The sequence below is a fragment of the Thunnus thynnus genome, chromosome 15 (assembly GCF_963924715.1).
Source record: "Thunnus thynnus chromosome 15, fThuThy2.1, whole genome shotgun sequence".
NCBI classification, from domain to species: Eukaryota; Metazoa; Chordata; class Actinopteri; order Scombriformes; family Scombridae; genus Thunnus; species Thunnus thynnus.
In genome coordinates, this window is record NC_089531.1 from 25,591,529 (window position 1) to 25,615,642 (window position 24,114).

General features: G+C 38.0%; 1 protein-coding gene and 1 long non-coding RNA gene across 2 annotated transcripts in view; both read right to left on the minus strand.

Moving 5' to 3' along the window:
• Window positions 1-737: 737 nt before the first annotated feature.
• The window catches only part of kcnk9 (potassium channel, subfamily K, member 9), a 38,632-nt gene continuing 15,255 nt past the window's right edge, over window positions 738-24,114 (minus strand). Inside the window, exon 2 of the mRNA XM_067612100.1 lies at window positions 738-1,621. Within this exon, the coding sequence (XP_067468201.1) occupies window positions 738-1,621 (884 nt within the window). The remainder of the gene's footprint in view (window positions 1,622-24,114) is intronic.
• On the minus strand, window positions 9,652-11,726 carry LOC137198345 (uncharacterized). Its single transcript, XR_010931628.1, has 3 exons — window positions 11,391-11,726; window positions 10,401-10,493; window positions 9,652-9,878 (listed from the first exon to the last, which is right to left on the minus strand). It is a non-coding gene; the product is annotated as an uncharacterized lncRNA (long non-coding RNA).

Below are 24,114 nucleotides of genomic sequence, written 5' to 3' on the forward strand. Positions count from 1 at the left end.
AACAACTAACCAGTGCTATGGGTGTAATTGAAGCTTTTGTGGCCAGACACGATCTTTCAACTTTTCTAGATGAGGGAAAAATATCAATAACAGCAGCATGATCCTTTGAATTTAAGACAAACAGATGCCCTTCATACAGCTGAAAACAGACTAAAGAATGTCACAAAACCATGGCACACTCATTAAATGACATCTAATGCACATGCTAATATTGGCAACAATATTTTGGCTTGATGTGTGGCAAAACCATTGAAATATATGATTGCTTATAGAAAACAATACCTGATGCTTTAAGTCATTTTAAATTCTCTGTTTGCAGTGAGGCAATGGAATAGTACACAACGGTAAAAGTTTCTTCAAGTTAAGGTGAAACAAGCATACTCCCTTTTGAAAAATAGCATTTCCCAAAGTGTGCATCATTTGGTATGTAACCAAAGTTAATATATCAATTATGTTGTGTAAATCTGTAATAAGGAAGGTCTTGTGTGTGTGAGTGTTTTTTAATGGAGCGATCTCTTGAAAAAATAGACATCCATGCTTCATGCTTTGCATCCCATTGTGTCCACGCTTACTGCTCTGCGTAGTGTTCTTCTTCTGTTCCCAAGAATACTTTTTATATTACATATAACCAAAAAGGGAAAAAAGTGCTGAAATAAGATTTGGTAAGGAGCAGCATTGGAAATGTTTGACCTTGTGTATAAAAGATGGAAACTTATTTTTCCTGTGTGTGTTAGGGTTTAGATGGATTTCCTTCTCCTCATGAGCTGGTGATTGTCTGTGAAGCTGTGAAGGCCCGGAGACACTGAGCTGATGGGCGAAGGGAAGAAGCTGTTTTTCAAGGTGCTGGGCGAGATTTCCTCAATCCTATAGGAAACCGAGTGAAAGTACTGATTGGGGTTCAGCTGCGAGCTGAATGAGTTCTGATGGGAGAAGGCACAGCCCAGGCCTCCCATCCCTCCCCCAGAGCTGCCGAAGTCATGCGAGTGGTAGTGCATACAGGAGCAGACTGACTGCAAATCAGTCACTTCTGCCCGGTACGGTTCACGCCGCCGCCGGCCACGCTGCAGCGACTCATCCTGGATGTGGATGATCATGCTGTTCCGGTTGCCAGCGAGTGAGGCCCGTTCCTCTGCATCCCGCCGCTCGTCCTCGCTGTTCATAGTCAGGAAGCGGAGCACTACCAGGTTGAGGAATGCCCCGATGACTGTCAGGCCCACCAAGATGTACATGAAGCTAAAGGCCACATACAGGGGCTTCTTCTGGAGGGCCCTGTTCTTTTGGAGGGCCACAAAGTCCCCAAAGCCTATAGTTGTTAATGTGATGAAGCAGTAATAGTACGACTGGAAGAAGCTCCAGTCTTCATAATGCGAGAAGGCTGCGGCTCCAATGCACAGCGTGCCAATGCAGGAGAAGAATCCCACGGTCACCATGTTCTCCATGGACACGTCAGTGATGCTCATGCCGCAGCACTTCTTGATACGCTTCAGGAGGTACTTGACAAAAGTGTTCATCCTCTCGCCCAGACTTTGGAACATGACAAGAGTCAAAGGGATTCCCAGGACAGCATAAAACATGCAAAAGGCCTTCCCTGCATCGGTTCCTGGCGCTGCATGCCCATAGCCTGAGAAAAGAGCAGACAGACAGCATTAATTAGTGATGCAGGAACATTTCTGGATGCTTGTGAAGCAGCAATGGCGTCACAAACGCTACCCCGCCACTCAAAAAACCCCAGTTCAGCTTTTGTTTACAAACATGACCAAGCAAGAAATCTCTGAAAGAGTGCAAGTGCTGCCAAAAGGGGTATTGAATAGGTGCATGCCACAGAAATGTGTCTGCTCGTTAATCTTATTTGGGCTCAAAGATTATGGTGGGAGGGGCGTCCAATTAGTCAGAAGTTTCCGGTGAGGTAGAGGAGTTTGGGGGAGGGATTGAAAAGGAGTGATGGGGAAGCCAGTGAAGCTTTTAGCTTAATTAAACTTTATCTTTAGACCACAAGCTGCTGACTCACACACAAACAGACTTTTCAAAATCAACCTGTAGGGCTAACAATAGGATTCATACCCAATATTGATTTAATTTTCAAATGCAGTATAAATGAACATGTGTGCTTTGCAGTAAAGTTAGTAAAGTTACTTCAGAGATACAGTATGAATGAAGCCTACTGCTGTTAAATATGCAGGGCTTAAAAAAAAGAGTTTTATTGATTAGCTCTGCTCCACCACAGCCCATAACTGTAGGTATTAAACACCAAAATCATAGCCAAGAAACACCCACCATCAGTTGGCATGTGTATCACTTCAGCAACTGCCTTCCAAATAGAGACATAATATTTTTGGTGTACTGCACGGCTATTTTTTTTTTTTTTTTTTAGATATGTCCTGAGCAAGTGCTGTGTTTTGCGCTCTCAAATATTGATTCTGTCTTTTCCCATATGGCTTTCCACCCACTTGAGCATGTGTTTAGTTGTGCATTTTAAAAAAATCTCAGCTCTGGCGTTTTGATTTGCACAAGCAATGAGAGCAATGAGAATACTTGCATGTACAATTTGTGTTATTTCATCAGTGGAATTTAAATGAACATACCAGCACTGTAACAAACATTGCACGAAGTGTTCAGGCCAATTTTTTACTTTAAGCTTAAAGCTGCATTAATCCCATTTTTTTATAAACAAAGATGAATGTCAGAGCAGTCACTCCTAGAGATGAATCCTCAAATGATTACCACCAACTCTGCAGGTCTCCTCTCCTTTCAGCCTCTTTTAGTTCATTGTTTTGGTTTTCCCACAAGCAAACTCTACCCTCTTTCCCAGACACCTGTTTTCAGCAAACAAGATCTAATAAATCCATTGGACACTACCTGACCAGCACCAAACAGCAGACTGACAACGTTACCATAATAGCTGGTGAGCATAGCGGAGCATTTAGCAGCTAAAAAGCCAGATATTTCCCTTGGGAGTTGGTGGAGACCAAAACAGAGCTAAAAGGAGAGTGAATGTTGGATTTACATTAATGAGTGAGAAAATATTTTTGTTTTTGTTTTGTTTTGTTTTTGTGGACACCAAAACAAAAAAGTATAGCTTATTAGCAAAGTCCACAGTACTGTATCTGGGTTAAAACTCTCCAGAGAGCTTGTTTCTTCTTGTTTAACTACAATTACATGATGCACACAGTAAAGTGTCATATTACACATGCCTTTTAGGTTAGCATTAGATCATCTTTATGATATGAAATGAAAGCAATGTGAACCAACATGATGATTATCCAGTTCAGCCCAGTTGTATGTACTGGAAAATAACAACTACAGATCATATCTAAGAGGCAACATTGATATATGTAACTGCCTATACAGAGCAAAATCTGGAGTAGAGATCAGACTCTGAAATGGAATTACAGTACAACTGGAAGTGGAAAAAATGCCCTTATCGTCATGACTAACCAGATTTTGATTTAATTTAAAATGTTAAGTTCACTAAACATATTTCCTCAAGTTTAGTCATCTTGTATCATCTTGTGTATCCTATTTGGCCTGTATAAACTTGATTCAATTTAAAAAGACAATGCTGGGATGCCCTGGTGGCCAAGGGATTTAATGCACTGACCAGGAACCACAACATCCCCAGTTCCAGTCTGGCCCCATCTGTCTTCCTTAATGTCCTGTCATCTCCCTTCTGTCAACTCTCTAACAAGGCATAAAATACCAAGAAAAGACATTGCAAAATGGTACTACATTTGTTGAGTGGAAGGTAGTTCTTTATTTACAGGTGGTAATGTCATTAACTACAAATCCCCTTTTAGTTTGCTGTATGTGTTTTATTTTTTCCTACCTTCTTTTCTTTGCCATTAGTTTCTATTTATCTCAGAGCACAGTTAAAAATAAACTAGATCAAGATGCACTTGTGGTTCAGTCTTGATCTTGGAAGTAGTAGTTATATAAAAAATATCTTCACTTAACTTCACTTTGCTGATGAAGACAGTAAAATGTGGGTGAAATCTATGGAAAGAGCCAGTAAGTGGACTCAAAATAACATTTATGCTACTTAGACAAAAAAGAATGGGATGGTAATGGAAAGTAGAAAATAGAATCTAAAATGCTGTGGCATACTTCGGGAAATGGTAGGCACAAATGTTAAGTACAGGTGTTTTTAGATGTGCACTGGTATGGACCTTGAAGTTGGAGGCCTGTGCAGGAAGCTGAAGGATCAGCTGCAGGTCAGCAGCAGCTGGCTGTGTGCTGACTACAAATGAGCTGATTGAATTCCTTGAACACTAAGCAGCAACGTGCACATAATTTCCACATACGCACAATAGGAACGGCTTCTATCAACAACATGGATGACCTCATTAACAATATCTAAAACACACAAATCTTCATCGCTTTCTCGTACAACATGGAGAGGATATTAATGCGTTTTGTGGAAATAAGATAAGCCAATCCAGACATGATGCAAATCTGTATCTCATGGTTTTATCATGACACGTGGATATGAGCAATTCACAGAATCTGCCTCTTGAGTTTTCCCACAGAATAAATTCAAATTCATGTAAAGAGAAAAAATATTTAGGAATGTTCGCATACTGCCTGTAACCATGGTTAAAATCAGTTTGGTTCAAAGTAAACATCATGTGTAAAGATGCAGCAAACATGCTCATGGCATCCCAAAAGTGTTAGTCAATTATAATTACATCTCACGACAGATTTGTATTCTACCCAGCCATCTGTCTTCTTTGCTCCTTCCTGAAAATTAGCAAATTAATTGATATTGATTCTTATTGCTTAAATTTGTTCTCGCAGAATAATTAGGACATCATGAATTACAGTGACATCTGTGCAGAAATGACAACTTTCATTTAATTTGCGCTAAAACTCGTCTGTGCAGACAGATCATCACAAATCTTCTCCGCAGAAAATCTTTCAACATTATGTTTTACATTCACGGCATTATGTCAAATAACAAATATCTCTGTTTGGACAACTCATTCAAGGTTTGTCTCAACAGCCTCTCCCAGTTGCAATCAGACTCTAGTGTATTAGGTATTGATTTAAGAGCCAGCAACTGCAGAATGACCACAATTGTATGTCCTACTCCTATTTGATTTGATATCCTATTTCTATGTTTAAAACTGGACACATTGAACAACAAAGTGTTAATGTGATGGTAGTTGATAGTATTGTGATCTTCAAAGTCAAGATCTGTAAGTCACGAAAGTAGTGTATTAAAGTAAAAAGGAAAAAAAAAAGTGACAAAATCACATTCACAGTGATGTCATCAGCTCAAGCTGTTTCACTTTCAGCTCAGACATTCATTAGCGTGCTTACATTTCCAAGGCAATAAATACAGGATGATTAACAGGGATTTACAGGGCCTCAGTGAGACCTGCAGACCGACAGAGCAGACAATAACTTGTAAAAGTAATAAACAGTGACATTTTCATATCAAATAATGTGCACTTTGCTGCCATCTATAATCGATTGATACAAGACAATAAGGTGATAAGTTCCTGAAAGCTTTTCAGTTTGCTTTTCTGTATGGAATCTCTTCTCTTCTCCTGCAAAGGATTTGACACATTAAATACACATCTTTTTTTTTTTTTTAGCCACAAATAAGTAAACAAAAGAAAGAGGAAAAGAAGAAGAAAGAAGAAAAAGTCACAGATTATAACTTAAACTTTGCTATTTATTTTTTTCGAATAAGTCTCTTAAAGTATTTCTTTGATTTCTTTGATGGGATGTGTGCTTTTCTGCGGCAGTGCTGTGCTTTGTAATCTGTTTGTCCTGTTATAATGACTCTATTATCTGCTGTTGTCTTGGGAACAGACATATTTGCTCTGCCACACAGAGCCCTGCCATGCACAGGTGCTTTTGTGTTCATGTGTGCACAGGTGAAACGTGTGTTTGTGTACAGCACAGTGTGTAGTGCAGTGGAAAGAGAATAACACACTTTAATGAACGATAAAAGCACAAGAAAGACGCGTTCACTCAAACATTACATAATAAGACACATTTTGAAAATGGAGGGTTATGTTCTAGACATGGATGCAGGCATTTAGAGAGGGAAAAGAAAGATGTTCCATATTTTCAGTTCTCCAACAAGCTGCAGAAGGCAGGATTAGTATGTAAAAACACAGCAGTCTTATCAGCCAGAGGCACAAAGTGTGTCAGCAGTGGAGAAAAACACCACAATCCACTAGTTGAGATGCTGTAAATTTGCCTGGTTTGCCAAAATTCAAATCTGATGGGTACATGGATGCTCATAAAGTCTTTGAAAAATGTCTCCTATTGTAAATAGATTTTCCTTAAACACACATCGGTTTGGACTTTCTGTAGAAAATATTACTTTCAGTAGTTGTAGTAAAATAAACAATGTAATAATTGATTGCTTTAATGAAATATTGACTCATTATGTAATATCAGCTGTGGCTAAAACAATTAAATGTGTTGGCCATCTCAACATAAAAATGATATTGAGAGTCTAGATTTTCTGTGTATCTTACTGTGAGCTTAAAACTACAACATCTTAGGTCAGTCATGCTTTCAATTTCTCTCACAGAATTTAGACTGAACATATTTTCTGTACCGCTGCCTGCACATCTGTTGAGTCACTCTTCAAATGTTTGAACAAACCAGAGTGGGAAGTGTGATAACACATCCACACAAAAGTGTCTCATGAAAATATGTTCAGTGTCATTTAAGGTAGGAGGGGGTAAAAACTGAACCTCAATACACTTTCATGTCACAATCTTTTCTACAGCTCTAGTTACTATAAAACAAGACCAAGAGTCTACAGCTTAACCAGTGGTTGTGTGAGACTGCTCTTAACAACAGTACAGCAGTAATTTAAGAAAAATGCTAATGTCAGCATCATATACTGTACAGAGAGATATAAGTAACGAGGTGTGACATCATCCATTGGTTTGCATTGCTGCTTATAGTTGGCGCAATCTTTTTTGTTTGGAGCCAGGACCTTCCAAATCAGGAGAGAATGCAGAAATAGAAAACACCCTGATACCTTGGACTGAAGCAAACGCTAGCTTATTGGAAACGGAACGGTGCACGCTTGGGCTAACATTAGCTACTTTAGTTAAATTGTGAGGGCAGATTTCAAAATCAAGCAACATTAAACTTACAAAATATTGTGACAATAGTCCTACACAGTGCGAGTCCCAGAGCCGGGGAGAGCAGCAGACATACAAACTGTCAATCAAAGCTGTCAATCAATGCCTACATGGCAGACATCAAAGCTACTATAAGTCTTCAAATCTTATTAATGGAGCAATTATTTCCAAAATGACCACCGGCCCACTTATTAGAGGGCCTGAGTTTAGCTGTTGAGACCACATGACTTAGTATTTCTAGAGAGAAGTTGACATTTTTTGAATGGGTGTCAGTTGGAGCCAGCATCTAGTGGCCTTCGGTGACACTTTGTACTGTCACATCAACTTCAGCCTCGAGTCATGGTAGTTGCTACTTGGTCAGAATGCTAACATGCTGATGTCTAGCAGATATGATTTTTACCTAATTCACAATTGTAGTTTAGCATGTTAAGATGATAATATTTGCTACACAGCTATGACAGCTGAGACTGATGGGAATGTCACTTGTTTTTCAGTTATTTCATCATAAACCAAAGTACATGCAGAAGTTAGACACCAAATGAAAATAATGTTTTGACAGGTGATTTTTTTTTTTTCTTTCTTTATTTGGTCGGGATCATTTTTCTAAGTGTTTGTTGTTGTAATACTTATTTTGGTCACAAGAGGCTGAAGTGCACCACTACCCCATGTTCTAAATAGTACTAAAAGCATTCATGTTTTCTTCCAGGTGAGTTGTAATTTCTCCATGCACTCTAAACACAAGCTACATATATTGTGTGTTAGCAAATTATGTAACATTACTGTTGTGTCTTTCTTTTGGCTAGAAATGTAATTTAGTCAGTGCTACTTCACATTCTGTAACAAGCATTTAAAGATTCAGTACAATGAAAATTGCGTCTTTCAATCTCATTGCATTTTTTAACAGAAGGTCTGTTGATGTAAAACTGATGTAAAAACGTTTGTTGTTGTTAGCCCTATGATCTCTATCCCACTGGATATCAATAGAATCAAACCATTTCAGATATCCAATCTGCCTCTTTGAAAAGATTGCATAATCTACTCAGGTTACCCTGACTGGCCCATCAGTCAGTTGTTAGTAGTTGTAAAGGATATCAGCTAGTTAGTCCACAAACAAGTAATGAAAATAGTTTGCAACAGTGTAGTTAATTTTAGTGGTTCAAAAACATCCACATCAATTGTGACAATTTATTCATCACCTGCTAGCACACATTAGCCAATGTTAATCTCCCACAGCAACAAATCACAATGGTCCCATGATTTTTTTTACATTTCCAAGCTGAAAAAACATATACATTAATATTCCATAATAATCGTTTTTTCTGACTGAATTAACAACATTACACTAAGTCTGTACATTTGAATATTATTTATAATGAAACACTCTAAAAAAGCACATTTTCATTGTCTCAGTCTGAAAGCATCCAATAGCATCGTTATTGGTAGCATAAGACAACCTTATTCTGGGTGAATCAGTTGTTAGAAAGCCTCATTTACAAAAGTACAGGCCATCTGGCAAACAGTTGTATCAATGTGTGATAAAAAAGTTTGGTACCTGCGGTTTCTATTGTTTGCTGCCAGTTTGCAACACAATTCTGTTTGTGGCAATTTTTTTTTTTTTCACATTTCTCTGTAAAACACTTGTTGCCACATTCAGTTTAACAAAATATACATACAATGCTGATATTATAAGCACTTGCACTTCAACATCTAAGGTTTAGATTCTAAACATATATAATTATGTATAGTTTGATAAAAACAACAGACAAAATATGTATTATTATACATGTTTATTAATTGATCATATTACACAAGCTTTTCAGTATGTCATTCAGCAAAATTTTGTAAAAATTTAAATTCAGCAATATTCAACATTTAACTTTTATAAAACAAAATGCAATATACAATTCATCAAACAAAGGTAAGAAACAAAACTAGGGATATTCAAGGGAAGTGGGAGCACTGCAGCATGGGAAAAAGAAAAAAAAAAGTGGTGATGGTATGTGCTGCAAATTGAAAAATGCAAACAGATTTCTAATGACAAATATCTTCATATGACAAATTATTTGACCATGAGAATTAAGTTGGGCAACAGACATTTCAGATAAAATTGAACTCTTGTACTCTGAAAATATCCCTGTGTTAAGTCATGGGGTGTTAGGATTGTGAAGCACCAACCACCTACAGTGTTTCAAAATCAAAGGCACTCTTGCTTAGGATGAAGTGAAAAGGCCTGAAAGATGGATGAAGTAATGGACTATGGTTAATGCTCAAATGATTGGTAAAGTGGTATTATAAAACATACTTGCTTGATGTTTTACTTGCAATTAATTCTGGAGCAGTAAATAGACAATATATTAATGTATTAGTAATGTATTTGGGATATCTTAATCTTCTCTAAAATCAACTGTGAGGATGGATGGTAACCACAGACCTTGTGGCAGAAACCACTGGGTGATGCATGTATAAAAGCCAAACTGAGTAGAAACATTTTTTCTTTTAAATTAATGTCTTTTTAACAAAGTTTACTTAGATACAGCTTATACGGATACATATGGAAGCAACTTGTCATTCAACATTGCATGCAGTGAAATTAATCAGGGTGTGTAAATGTCTGATTATGTCCTCCACAAATATAGGCACAACTCTGACACAATACTGAAAAGCTGGAAACTTGTCATGTCCTCATCTGATCAGGTTCAGGTACTTGGCCAACAACGGAACCTTCAGGTGCGCTCGAACCCTTGAGTTGTGCACACTGTATTTTTCCTAGAGATTTTATCAAGAGAAAGAATGATTCATTTAAATGAAAGGACTCCACTCCAATCAGCAATAATCTTATATCACATATCATGGCAAACAAAGGGAAGAGTCTAAAAGTACAAAACAAAAGGGAAGGGGAGAATCCACTACTTAAAGTGAGAAGTATAATTATACTGTATTGAGAGAGTGAGCTGAAATTGAGTCTTTTTAATGCACTGCACGTTGTACAATCATTACTGTGTTTCACATAAAAGTATTCATGAGGTGAGACTAACAACACACTCTTATTTTCTCTCTGAGCACTTTCATCTGCCAACAAAATCAAGTTCAGCTCACTGCTCCAATATGCTTGGATAGCTTGGGTCATACTTTATAACACTTTACCTACACACAACTGATCAGGTTTGAATTTCTCCCCAACAGTGTGTAAGTCTCATTCTATCCTCTGTGAAACAAGACAGCATCATTCAGAGTCATAGTTGCTGTTAAGTATTTTATTTATTATATAAATAAACAAAGCCTATTCACCTTGTATGGCCTCCTCCTTCACCGACGTGGCTTACACCCCTAGGATGGAATTGTTGGACCCACAAGTCAAATGTTGGACTTCCCTCTGGAATACTAAACAAACAAAAATGAGCTGACTGGCCTCAAGGGTGATTTAGATCATTGGTTCTCAAAGTGGGGTCCGGGGACCCCTAGGGGTCCTCGAGGGCGTCCCCGTAAAAATGGGGAGTAGTTCAATTTTACTATTATTCTGTTCACTAGAAGTTAGCACAATGTATAAGAATGATTATTGTAATCAGAGGTTTCACTCTCTCTACGGTTATCTCCCCCACCTACAGTGTAGACGGTTATGGAATTTTCTACTAAATCATATCTACCAACTATCTCCTTAGATAGGGGTCTTCAAGATAAAAATCTTATCAAATGGGGGTCGGTTTGTTACATATCAATTTGGGGGTCCTTGACATGAAAAGGTTTGAAAACCAATTGTCTTAGTACCAATGGTTCAATTGTCAACTTGAAGGACTGATTAAGAATAAGCATCACACTACAATTGCAATATTCAATAACAAGCATCCAATTCTGTATCATAAATATGAATAATAACCATATTTATTTAAATGCCAAAATCAAAATGTATCCAAAGTGCTTACTCTGTTTTGTATAGCTATCATTAAATGTACAAAATTATCCTATTTGCTTAGCAAGTGTCCAAATGTCCCACTCATAAGGGTTGAAGTGTCCCCGTTACAATGACTAATGTTACAATAAACTAACATTAGCTAATGCAGTCGACTTAACCTAGGTTGTAGCTATTGGTTAGCCATGAACAATATGTTTTTCACTCGCTAGCTAGCGGGCTAACACCTAATGTCAGTATAGCTAAAGCTAATGGCAGATTAGCACTGATTAAAATACATTTCTAGCCAAAAGAAAGACATGACAGTAATGTTACATAACTTGCTATCATACAATATTGTGTTTAGGGTGCATTGAGAAATTACAACTCACCTGGAAGAAAACTTGAATGCTTTTAGTCCTATTTATAACATGGGTAGTGGTGCATTTCAGCCTCTTGTGGATGAAATGAGTATTACAACAACAAACACAAAAAAATGTTTTTTCACCTGATAAAACTTTTTTTCAACTGTTTCACAGATGGAAAAAATTATGGAACTTTGTGGCACAAAGTCACAAACAGAATTAGAAAATTGATCTCTCATTTGTCTCTCAGGGCCTCAGTAGGGAACCCAAATGTGTACAAAATTGTACGCCAATCCATATATAGTCATCCTCTGGGCATCATGGATATGTCCACCAAATGTCATTGAAATCCATCCAATAGTGGTTGAGATTTTCAGTCTTGACCAAAGTAGTTGACCAACCAAAGTAGTGGACCAACCAAAGTGGGGGACCAACCAACCAACAGACTGACATTGCCATCCCTAGAGCTACAGCACTCTACAAAATGCATAGAAAATGCAGTTGTCTTTTTTTCAGCTATCACACAATAATTGAATAAATGTTCACTCTCCCTGTTGCTCTTCACAGTCATATCAATAGTGCCTCTAATATTTTACTCATTTATGAATATACCAAGACCACGCTCTCATCATAAACTGCATGACTCAACCCTTATTTGGCTCCAATCCACTCCACTACTATGACTTATTTTGAATGTCTGCCCACACCCACAATGTGAGCGCCACTAGTTTGTGTGAGTGAGTTTGAGTCATTGTTGCTCAAATTTAATTGACACAGCTGGCAGCCTAAATCTGACTATTATATCATTCTGTTATTGTATCATAAATAAATCATTTATCTCATCCTGGAAGGAAAAAAAACTTCTCACAGTCATAATGGCTTAATGAATTAACCAACAGCTGTGTATTTATAAACTGTTGGGAAGTCACATCTGACAATTAAAGCTGGAGATATCAGGTATCATCTAAATTGATCCTGTTGACAGCTCTCAGTCTGCTGAGCTGACGTCATGTTATCTAACTATTGGTCTTTGAGAACAGCCAAAACACGCAATCCTTGCTAACTTTTTTTGGCATTTAACTCCCTAAAAAAAGCTTTTGCCAAGCGTACAGGCAATAAATAACAACCAACAGTTTAATTTTGTAGTTTAGCTAACTAATCTAAAAATGAGAGGCCAGCTGGCAACATTGATTTAGCCCCTGATTTTATGTGGATAATTGGGCACAGGGAGGCTGTAGTGACAGGACATGTAATGTTTTATTAGGGTCATTGTTGCAATATGCGCTCTGGCTCAAACCCTGTTGACATATTATCACCTTGTGAAGCTAATATGGTGAATGTGTTAGCAAAGTAGCTACATATGGAGTTGTATTTCTGGTCATCTGGCAAAGTTAAGTCTAGTATTCATTCTCCTTTTAACTCTATTTTAGCCTCCACTAGCTCCTGAGAACAATATCTAAATGCTCCACTATGTTCACAAGGTAGTTGCTATTTGTCCTCCTGGAACAGGTAGCGAAAAGTGGGTTTGTTACAACATTTTTTGCTGAAAATAGCTTCCTGTTGCTGCTGAAAACAATGCTAATTAGAGTGGTCAGACTGAATAAAATGAGCTGAAAGACTCTAAAACGCTCCGTACAGCTGAAGAGAACTGCAGAGTTGGGTGATAATTTTCAGCGGGTTTGTTACTACAAGCAACATTTGACATTATGCCATTACACATAATCATTTGATCCATTGGTCATGAAAAAATATTGATCAAAAATATTTATTACTATAGCTTTAAAGGATCACTTCTATTTTATACCTTTTTATACTTTTGTATTTTTAGTACATACATTTTAGAAAACAAAAATTGCAGCATCACACCTAAAATTAGAGCCTATTTTTTTTTATTGGATAGAGATAGGAGAATAGTGTATAACACAACATTAAATAGAAACATAATTGACATCCACTTAACATTTGATCCTCTAAACACATCATTTTGTCACAGAGCACAGTAGAGTAGTCGATACCTCCCTTTGGTTTTCATTTATTTCCACTTGTTGCTGGTTATATAATATGTATCATCCATTATTCATGACACTATCAAGGTAGTCCCTCATTAGCACCCAGACACAGACTGGGTAGTAACTCTACAAGTGTCGAGCAGTTGCTTAAACCAATGCCTTTTGCTCGTTTGATCCGCAGGTTAATCTGCCTCGTATTTCAGGTGTCCCGGTGGCATTAATTGCTGCAGGCCATGGCATTTTAATGAAGGTCAAGAAGAACAGGGAGCAGAGAGGTGAGAACACCTTGTTCAGCTCTCTGCCTGAGTCTCCACCACGTCACCAACAAGAGCTTAATGTGACTGAGAAGTGGGAACACTATGGTTACCTATTACAGGCAGGGAACTTTCACTATCATGCTTTTTGAAACACTAAGTCTCCCCACAATTCCACTTTATTATGGTACCATAATGGTTATGGTCTTTTAGCTGGTAGTCGTCTTAACACTATTGTTAAGGGAAAAATGTCAAACATAAAATTCTACACCAACGGAGAGGCAATTCCACCGATATCAGAGATGCCTGCCAGCAGCTTAGAAAGATCACATTTACATTTTAAGTGTTTTGTCTAATGCTCTTATCCAGAGACTTACAATGAGTGCAGGATATAGACTATTGTAAAAAATAATGTAAAAAATACAGACAAAGAGCAGATTTAGCTTAAAGTAATCATCCAACATAGTTTCATAAATGAGTGTTTATATTCCTGTTCTCTGATAAATGTATTTAAAACAAAGCAACTAACTATAGCTTTTTGTTGTGAGGGGTAAAATCTTCCTGGAAAAATCCTCTGGCTCAGGAAGTGATGTCTCTTATGTCCTCAGTTTGTTTGAAACAAACAGAAGAATAAATAATTGATGTGAACTGCCACCATAGCTGAGCAGACAAAGAGTGCCGCATACAGTGCAGTAGTAAAGCTTAATCAACAAAACAGAGAAAAAGTTAAAGGAAAAAGAGTTTTCATCATTCATGTTCTCACAGTCCTACTTTGCTTTGTTTACTAGCTGTAAACTTCAACAAAAAAATTTCTGTACTGAGCACCTCTCCTTCCCGAAGTCAAATAGGTCATTTAGGTCTCATGGCTACTTTTTTCAAACACTAGTATTGATATTAATCTGACAGTTAATGATTGTTGACCACTTGAACGCAGCAGAAATTAATCTGGCATCCCTATTGGCAGTAATTAGCTGGACATCATTCGTCTATTTTACCAATCACTGATAAAAAGAAATGATGTTTTATAATGTGACAACACTATGGTTAAGGTCTGGTTAGGTTTAGGCACAAAAACAACTTGGTTAAGTTTAAGGAAAGATCATATTTTGGGTTAAGTTAGTACACAGTCAGTTTTTTTGACCATTTCTCTGAAAACATATGCCTGCTGTGGCTGAAAATGACTATGAGAGCGGTGAAAGGGAACTAAAACAATAGATTTGTGTTGAAACTAAAACAATGAGCTAAAAGATGCTTAAACATTCTGTAGAGCTGAGGAGATTTGCAGAGTTAGGAGTGAATTATTTGTGGATTTATCACCACAAGCATCCCCTTTAACATTACACATAGTCGTTTGATTCACTGTTAATGTAAAAATATCAGTTTTAAGGTTAGAAAAACATCATGTTGGTTGTCAAGGTCACACACTTTGTTGACCCAACCACCCTGAACTACACCTTTAAACCTTTTGCAGTGCTACCTCTTTCATGCTGCATCTACTTTTTGCTGCTTAGAGAAGAAAGGAGTCACTGTCACAACCAGAGGAGGACACATGTAAGGGAAAAATCTCCATTTGTTAATTCTACCTCAAACTCCTTTCCCCTTTCTTCATTCAATTTCAGATTTTCTGGCCCTAGTTACTAGTAAATACAACAATGTGCTGCACACCCACATAGGCATTCAAAACATTTTTGTAAAACCTGCAACAAATCAGTCATTTTAGGTATGCAAGTCAAACACCGGGAAGGACAGACCCCATTATTCAAGCAGACTAATATTACTCGCTGAACTGCTGTTGTGCTCCATCACATCTGCATTCATATTTACACATTTCCTGTCAGGGACTGAAGTTCTCAAGGTCACTGCATAAGCAAGTGTTGGACTGCCTGCATCGGCAATTAAGGCTAAATAAACAAGAATGAATTCTGTACATGGAGGGTCATATTGTTTTTAGTGTATCTAGCAGAAAATGTGAAACCAGCTGGCTTAAAAAATACGACAGGACTCCTGCAAAGTCAATTTACAACAACAATATAGGGACAGTCTAGGCTCACATTTGTAGGCCCTTAGTTATGTTTTCTTGGGGAGACAGTATACTAGAAAGGCGTCTGAACTACAGGCTGAGCAGAGAAGCTGGTAATCTTCAGTACTGCCTGTGGAAGATGCTATTGCTCCTCAGAGAATTTGAGAATCCTTAAATCTTGCGGTAAAGGATATGTATGCTAGATATGTAATCCATCTCATGAGTAGTCCTATTATGTCTATCCTGAATGTAATTCTCTCAATGACACTTATTCCATGAATGGTTATACTCTTATTTTATAAGACAGGCTCCACACATGAGTATGCTCCCTGTTGAATCCAGGCAGCAGTGCAGGATTCAGCGGGAAGCGCAATAAGCAAGCCCCTAAGGCTATAAAGAACAGAAGCCAACAGACACATGTCACTGAGATATGGGGGGATACACAGAGAATGCACAAGGCAAGAGATGTCATAACCAAGTATGATAATGAGCCGGTGTGGCAGAGGGAGAATCATTTGAAACAGCAGTGTGTGACAGGCAGAGGTAACAAGCAGAAGTGAGGCTTATCCAGCTTCAGTGTCATCATGGGTGAGAGTGACAGCTTGTCAGACTTTAAAAAGTGTCCTGTTGTCTTAGCAGAACACGACTGGTGACCACCGAGTAAACATATGCAGATCAAAACACGTAAAACTGGGCTACATTTTGTACATATATATATATATATTGTTTCAACACCATTTCAATTACAGTATTTCAATGTGAACATTTAAATCTGCTCCTATCAATATTTTTATATTAGTCATGGATTGAAATGTCTAACTGATGCTGACGATCCTCTGCTGCTTTTTTAAATCAGAGTCTAAACTGATTGTAAGCCTTTTTGCTCATTGTTTTGGTTTTGTCCAACTTTACTGTTTTGGTTCTTCCTCACCATCCTCATCAACAAGTTCCCAGCAGCAGACAGCTGTTTCCAGTGAAAAAGCTCTGATGAACCCACCGCACTGCTGAGCACCAGACAAAGTCACCTTAGCAGACAGACAAAGTTTGCAAGTGGCTGGTGAATGTAGTGGAGCATTTAGCAGCTAAAGAGCCAGATATCTCCCTCAGGAGCTGATGGAGTCCAAAACAGCTAAAAGGAGAGTCGATGTTGGACTTATTATTATAACAAGACTCCGAATGAATGTTAATGTTTCTCCATGTCTGCTGGATGTGTAAATTAGCAACTGTCTGCAACAAGTTTGCCATCAACTTTAAAAGATGATTGTATGTCAGTGTTTACAGCTTGTTAACTGAAGTGGCCAAAAAATCAGTAATTTCAGGTTTAAAAGGCTGTGGATGAGCACTATTACAGGCTGAATCACATACAGACTATGAGCTCAACCATTTTACCCATGTTATGAGGGTTTGTACGTTTGTTCCAGCGAAGTTCGGGGGGAGATATTGTACTTTGTACACCACAACATTTTTCTGACAATTAAGGTTACTTTGTAAAGTACAACATTTTACACATAAAACATATGATAAACTTATGAAATATGATGCATTGCTGAAGGAAATGTATATTCACCATTATATTAAGCAGTTAGACTTAGCAACACCTGGTAGAGAAGAGTGAGGTGATTACACGTATGTTATATCTAGATTATCATAGGTTTAGGTATGTGCATGTGGGGGGTGGGTTGTTGGGTTTTTTTGTTTGTTTGTTTGTTTTCCATGTCGATATTTATTACTGTTGTTTTGTACAGTTCTCTCATTAGGGATTCTTTGTGTTTGTTCATATAGCAACTTTTCTCTGGAAAAATTATGAATGCCGGATTTTTACCTGCAGAGGAGAACATTTACACATTTGTATTCCTATTTTTATGTAAATGCAGGTTCTTCCACACTGGCTGAGCCTATAAACTGTAAACACTACATACACTGTACACAGCATTGACGCCTGAAGATCTCGTGGGATACGTTCCTTCAGTTTGCAGCTTTAAGCCAGAAATATACTTATTATTTTATACATCTGTATGACAGAGTGTTGTGAAGTACTAGAAGCAGCACATTTGCTGTGGCTCTGTTATTGAAAAATATTGATTGGGTATGTTGGATTACACCTGTCTTGTTGACAATGCCAGGGGTGTTTGATTTCATCACATCGGTAAATAACATATTTTTGTAGTTGATATCTGGTCAGTCGATGACATTTCCTACAAGATATACAATAACTCTTTTAGCCAATAGCATCTGGTGCAGGTCAGCCAGAACTTGTCAGACTGACCAGTATGACCGTGACATTATAACAGTGATTAATCACCAGCAGAACAACACAGCGTCAAGTCACTGCTGCCTGAACATCTGCAAATAGTTCATGTTTTGGATGAGAATTTATAACCAATACAACCCAAGTTTAGGCAGAATTATTTCATTCTTTCCTTTGTTGTATTTATTGTTGTCCCTGATCATAATGACCTACCTATGCTTTTTCAGATGCTAAGAATTAGACTGTCTGAGGTATGTTTGTGCTGTAATATTGCTTATTGTCCTGGCAAAATCCACTTATAGTATATTAAACAGACACATGCTGCAGGCTCAGGAAAAATTAGTGCAGAATCACCAGACAAAATTGATTCCAATATAATCGTTCCTCCTCAATCAGGGAGAATATTCTATAACCCTTCTGTGTATGACAAGGTTTGTGACATGTCACATCTAGCTCAGTTATCAGATGTGTTATAATAAAAAAGCATTTGTGATAAATCACAAGGATTTAAAATCATAGTGGTGCTGCCTACTCAGATTCACACCTACAATTCTCTATTTATCTTTCTGACACTCTCTCTCATATGCATGCAGGCACACACACACATATGCTCACAAAGGGGAGTTAGGGGCCTACCTATCACCTGAAAACTACTAATCAACAATGAGTCATCCAGCACCTTATCAGATAGCCGTTACAGCAACCCTCTTCAATCTTCTGTTTTTCACTTCAGCACAACACTTCCTGGGAGCAACTTCAATGATAAAACACCACAGGGGAGATGAGTATTAACAAAGGTGACTCATGCGTCTGCAACCTTCAAGGCAAATCATAATTCCATATTTCATTTGAAAGGATGTTTCACTAATTTACTCCTTTTTAAATGCATGCTGTGAGCTGTCTTTGAAGTCTCTCCTCTGAAGACTATTTGTGTCTGTCCTCTGCCAGTGATCTCAGGCTGTGAGCGAGCTACTACGGCAGCTCCAGTGATAAACATGACTAGAGGAGTTTACTACGAGATGTTAAGCTGTCATGATCATGTGAGTTTCACAGCGGGCGACCAGACACAAGGATCAGTTTGGGAGATTACTCAGATTGAAAATATATGGTTTGTTTTCATGTGTGAATTAATGAGTGAAACCTGTATTAACCCTCAGGGAGCTTAAACCACATCAGGCTCACAGTATGGGCTCTGTTTAGATTGACACTGGGTTTTGTCGCTGCTCTTGTTGAGAGCTGCACGCTTGCCCTGGTGCGCTGCATCAGTCCTCATGATAATTAAAGCTACATAAGGTGAAATTTTTTGCAAAAAAGCTGTGTTATCAGGCTCCTTTGCTATAAAAAAAATTACCCTTTTGTATTATAACAATCACAGACAAGCCTGCTTGGTAAATAAGCAATGTGATGTGTAGTTTTGAGTGACAGGAATTCAAATATTTGTAATATAGTAAGAGTTTTGCTGCCATTCATCACTTCCAACTTGCAAAGTTGTCCAAGGAAGCTTTAAAGGATCATTCCAGTTTAGTACAACTTGGGTTCCATATTCACATTTTGGTCATCATTACCATCACTACTGAACTTCTCACCAAGATCCGGGAGCATGACATCATTAAAAAGGGGGCACATTGAGCAAGAAACACAAGCAGTCATATCATTTGATGATTTGGTATAACAGGGGTGAAGCCATGGTGTTTATAGAGGTAATAGCTTAGTGATATAATGGTAATAATAACAACATTTTTGTTCATATTGGGCTTTAATTTTTAAATTAAATTATTTAAAAGAATAATGAGTAAAATATGTTAAGGAAATAACTGGGCAGAATTTTTTTTATTAAAAAGATGGTAAGTATGGAGTAAGAACAGGCTTATCTGAAGACAATAACTAGGTTATATCAGTGTAATATTCTCTCATTAATAGTGAGGTAATATCAGTGTAAAATATTATCAACTAGAGTTTTAATGGAGGTATTAATAGATGGGGTAATACCTTGACGAGAAATAGCGTAATAGAGAGGTGATGACTGGTTAATGTGCAAACAATAATGAGGTAATAGTTTCATGTGTTCATACTTAAAATATAGGGTACTATCAGTGTAACAACTTCTATCACAACTATCACAAGTAAATTACTGACAACATTCTACTTCCAACAAACCCTTGACTTAGTCAAACCTATTGTAAAGAGAAAATAAATGCAAACAGTAAAATATTCACCCATGTTAAACACATCATAGTTTACAGACCGACCTGCTAGTTCAACATTAACCTTGTTGTGAGCACGCTTAGTTTTTCTGTGCAATAAGGGATTATTATCAAGATTTTGTGTGTGCTCACTTTAGGTTTTAACACCAAATAAGGTGGTTATTCTATTATTATTTTTGTATTCCATTATATTCTGGTTAAACTGTCTCCTGCTTCTCGGACTCTGAGTGGCAAGCAATGTCACCATGTTTCCAGATTTTTATGACTGAAAGAAAACAGTGAAAATAAAGTATATATGTGAAAATAAGAAGTCCTAAGAAACAGGAATTACCATTTAAGTTGTTATTTATCTCACCAAGCCTGAGAATGTGTCTGACTGACCGTGTAAAGGTTTCCAATGTCAACATCACTCCATCCACTTTCCTTTTGGATCCTTTCAGTTTCCAGTGAATCTTATTATCTTCTTAATAGACATTTAGCAGAGAGAGAGAGAGAGCTGCCAGATTACTCGTACAGAAGCAATCAAAAGCAAAAGCTATTTCCAGAAACAGCTACTCAACTTTTAAAGTTATTTCACCAATAAAGGAAAATGTCGATGGACTGACAATAACGTAAAGGCCAGTAATTAGTGCTGTGCAGGGAGGCTTACTTCTTCTGAGCTTACAATTATGGGCCAGAGCTGTATGGATTTCTGCTTCATCATGGAAGACCGAGGTTCAACACTGTGTCACACCTCCTCACACAGTTTGTACCTGATTTAGCAGCTTGAAACTCAATTTGTGGTTATTTCTCTGTCACTGAAACACTCCAGATTAGAGTACACACTGTACACATACACATGCATACGCACAGATAATTGCAAGAATATATTGGTTTTGTGTAAAATATACAAGTATAAATATAATATAAATATTTTTTTCTTAATCAGTGTGTGTGTGGTGGAGGTGCAAGTGGTTGGAGTTGTGTGACAGCAGGCATATTTATATACATCATTATCATTATAAAAATGCTGGAAAGTAAAATAAATTCCATTTCTGTTCCTAATCAGAACACTCTTTGGAGGTGTCAACAAGTCCTTTGCTCTGCTTAATAAATATTTTTTCTGTATACAACATCAATATTCATCAGATATGTGTTCATGTACAAATATATGTTCCTGCCACTTTCTCCTCCATTATCTTTTAGTGACTTCTTGTTAAGTTATAACTTATTAATTTGGGGGCTGCAAAAACAAGCTGTAAACACAACATTAACATATTATCATAAAGTTGATATGAGGAACTTGCTAGTAAACAGCTGCCAGTTTGCACATCCAGCATACACAGAGCAACATTAGCATTCATTTGGAGTTGTGTTTCTGGAGTCCAATATTCCATCTCCTTTTAGCTATGTTTTGGTCTCCACCAACTCCAGAGGGAAATATCTGGCTTTTAAGCAGCCTAATTCTATGATATGTTCACCAGCTAGGCGAAAATTCTGTTTGTCTGTTGTTTGGTGTTGGACAGTGTAACAGGTCTTTCATGGAAAACCACTGTCTGCTGCATCTGGAAACAATGCTTTGAGAGCGATGAGACAAAACCAAAACAGTAAGAGTTGTAAAACCAAAACAGTGAGCTGAAAGACATTAAAATGCTCATCAGGGCGTGCCCTGGAAGGCCATTGGTTAAGACGCATGCCACATAACTGCAACATCCGTGTCTGGAATCCGGCAGCGGACCCTTGTTGCATGTCATTCCCTGTCTCTCTCCCCTTATATGCTGTCGTCTCTCAACTGTTGCTATCAGAGCTGAGGGAACCTGCAAAGTTGTATGATAATTCTCTCTGGGTTCATCACTAGAAGTGACCCCTTTTGCATACAAGTAGTCATGTGATTCATTGTTGATATATTGCTGATTTAAAATTGAATTCTCAAGTTTATTCAGTTCTTATCCAAATTGGTTGACCATCTTTACCCTCCCTTTTGTAAAGCCAGACATGGCCATTATTCTCTGAGATATCATAATGCACACAAATGGAATACAAAACACTTGCAATAATTGCAAAATGTGAAAAAGTCATGTCTATCATCTGGTTATTACATTCTGCTTTATCTTCCCCTTTTTATGTATATGATCAGTGTCTGCACTGCCCTGTTCGTTTTATATGAGTATTTCATTTTTGTCAATATATTGTGTGTTTATATTGTATGTCTTTCATTTTATTTTTAGCAGTGGTCCACTATAAAAGCATATGGCTTCTTTATTCCTGGTTTCACATCTGTTTTTGCATTTGTTATGTGATTTGATGCTGTTTGTATGTGCAAAAATTAATGAATAAAATTAAAAATGAAAAACATAAATAAATTACTAATATTGCTCTACCCTGGTATGGATTTTTCTCTGTAAATGTGCTTCAGGCAAGATTAATTGTAGCATTATGTTTTACCAGATGAACTAGAGAATTGGGGGAAACTCGGAGCAGAGTAACAGTATGTTAAAATGTCAATTAAACCTCTGTAGAGAACACTAGACTGAGTGCATTCTATAGCAGCTGTAGCCTAGTGTGGTCATCACAATCCTCACAATGCTGAATCATTACAGTTTCTTCAGATATTTAAAGTCATGTCGCACTCACATCCTGCAGCCTGCTCCTGGCAGGACTCTGAGCTGTCCCAGGTGTCACTCTATATCCCCTGTTAGGCTTCACCTAATGAAGCTCATTGCCCAGCATCGGGAAATACGGCCATTGAGTGCTGCTAAGCAACAGGCACTCGCGTTCTCACTAAAATCACCTCCCCAGAGAAACTGACACCACTTGGCCTGGTGTGCCCTGCTGCCTCTCTGCCAACAGACTTGTAACACTGATATGTTTTGCTTTAGTCAGAAGGTCATCGCAAACTGATGTCTCGGGTATTTTTGCGAGATGGAGACATGCGATGTTAGTCCCAGCAGGTATGTCATTATGTTGAACCACAGCAGCTGGGCAGCCTTCACTAATGGTCAGCTAGTTGCCTCTTGGCTCCACACTACAGCTCGTTTGTCACGTGGTCTCTCAAGGCTGAACACAGCCAAACAGAAGTGGCTGCAAGCTGGCTTTCCTGTTTTTCCCCTTCAACTCTGCTCAGTATACTTTGCATCACTTTTACTGGACTTGGTGGCGATTAATTCTGTGACAGATCTGCATTTATAATATACATGTAATGACATGCAACTGCTCAAGCTTTGTATTTACATAAATCATCGTGTACATCATGATTACACTGAACAAACCGAACACCTGTACTGTTGAATATTGTGTATTGTGCATCAAAATATTAATTCAGCTAATTATCACTTACAATATATAATTTCATTTAAAATGCATGAATCATCACACAATTAAAAACAAACAGTGTTCACATGCTCACACAGCAATGCCATGCAAACTGCAGGTGATGCTGTGAGAATTATACCCCTCATCCCGCTGGTTCATTTTTAATTTTTTCCAACCTGTGTAGTTCTACTGTCACTGTGCTATAGTACTGTATTTGTTTTCCAACCTCCAGGGGTACTGCATTTAGTATCAGAGACACTACTCAAAAACGCTAGCGGACCACACACTGTGCACAAGCCGCCGACGCTGATTTCATGCTGCTGTTCTGTGGCAATAACTCATACAGGAGACCACACACTCCCACTCTTTCTACAGATGGAATAAAGTGGTTGTGATAAGACTGTGTGGGAGTGCATTACAGTGCAGAGCTACAGGGAGAAGATGATTGTCAGGGTCCAGCAGGAGAGAATTAACAGCAGGTGGTAGTGATGGAGTAGCATTGGTCATCTGCACTCTTACTGTTCCCGCTGACAAATTACATAAATTACCCTGGAGTTTTATGTGCGGGTGCTTAAGGGGGACATTGTGTCAGAGGAAAAGCAGCATGATGTGTGACTGCAGGAATAGAGTGTACTAACATAACAATAAGATGAAATGCAAATCCCTCTTGTGTCTAAGCAGCAAGGAGGGACACCCAGCAGTTTGGCAGCTGGGTACTGTGTCAT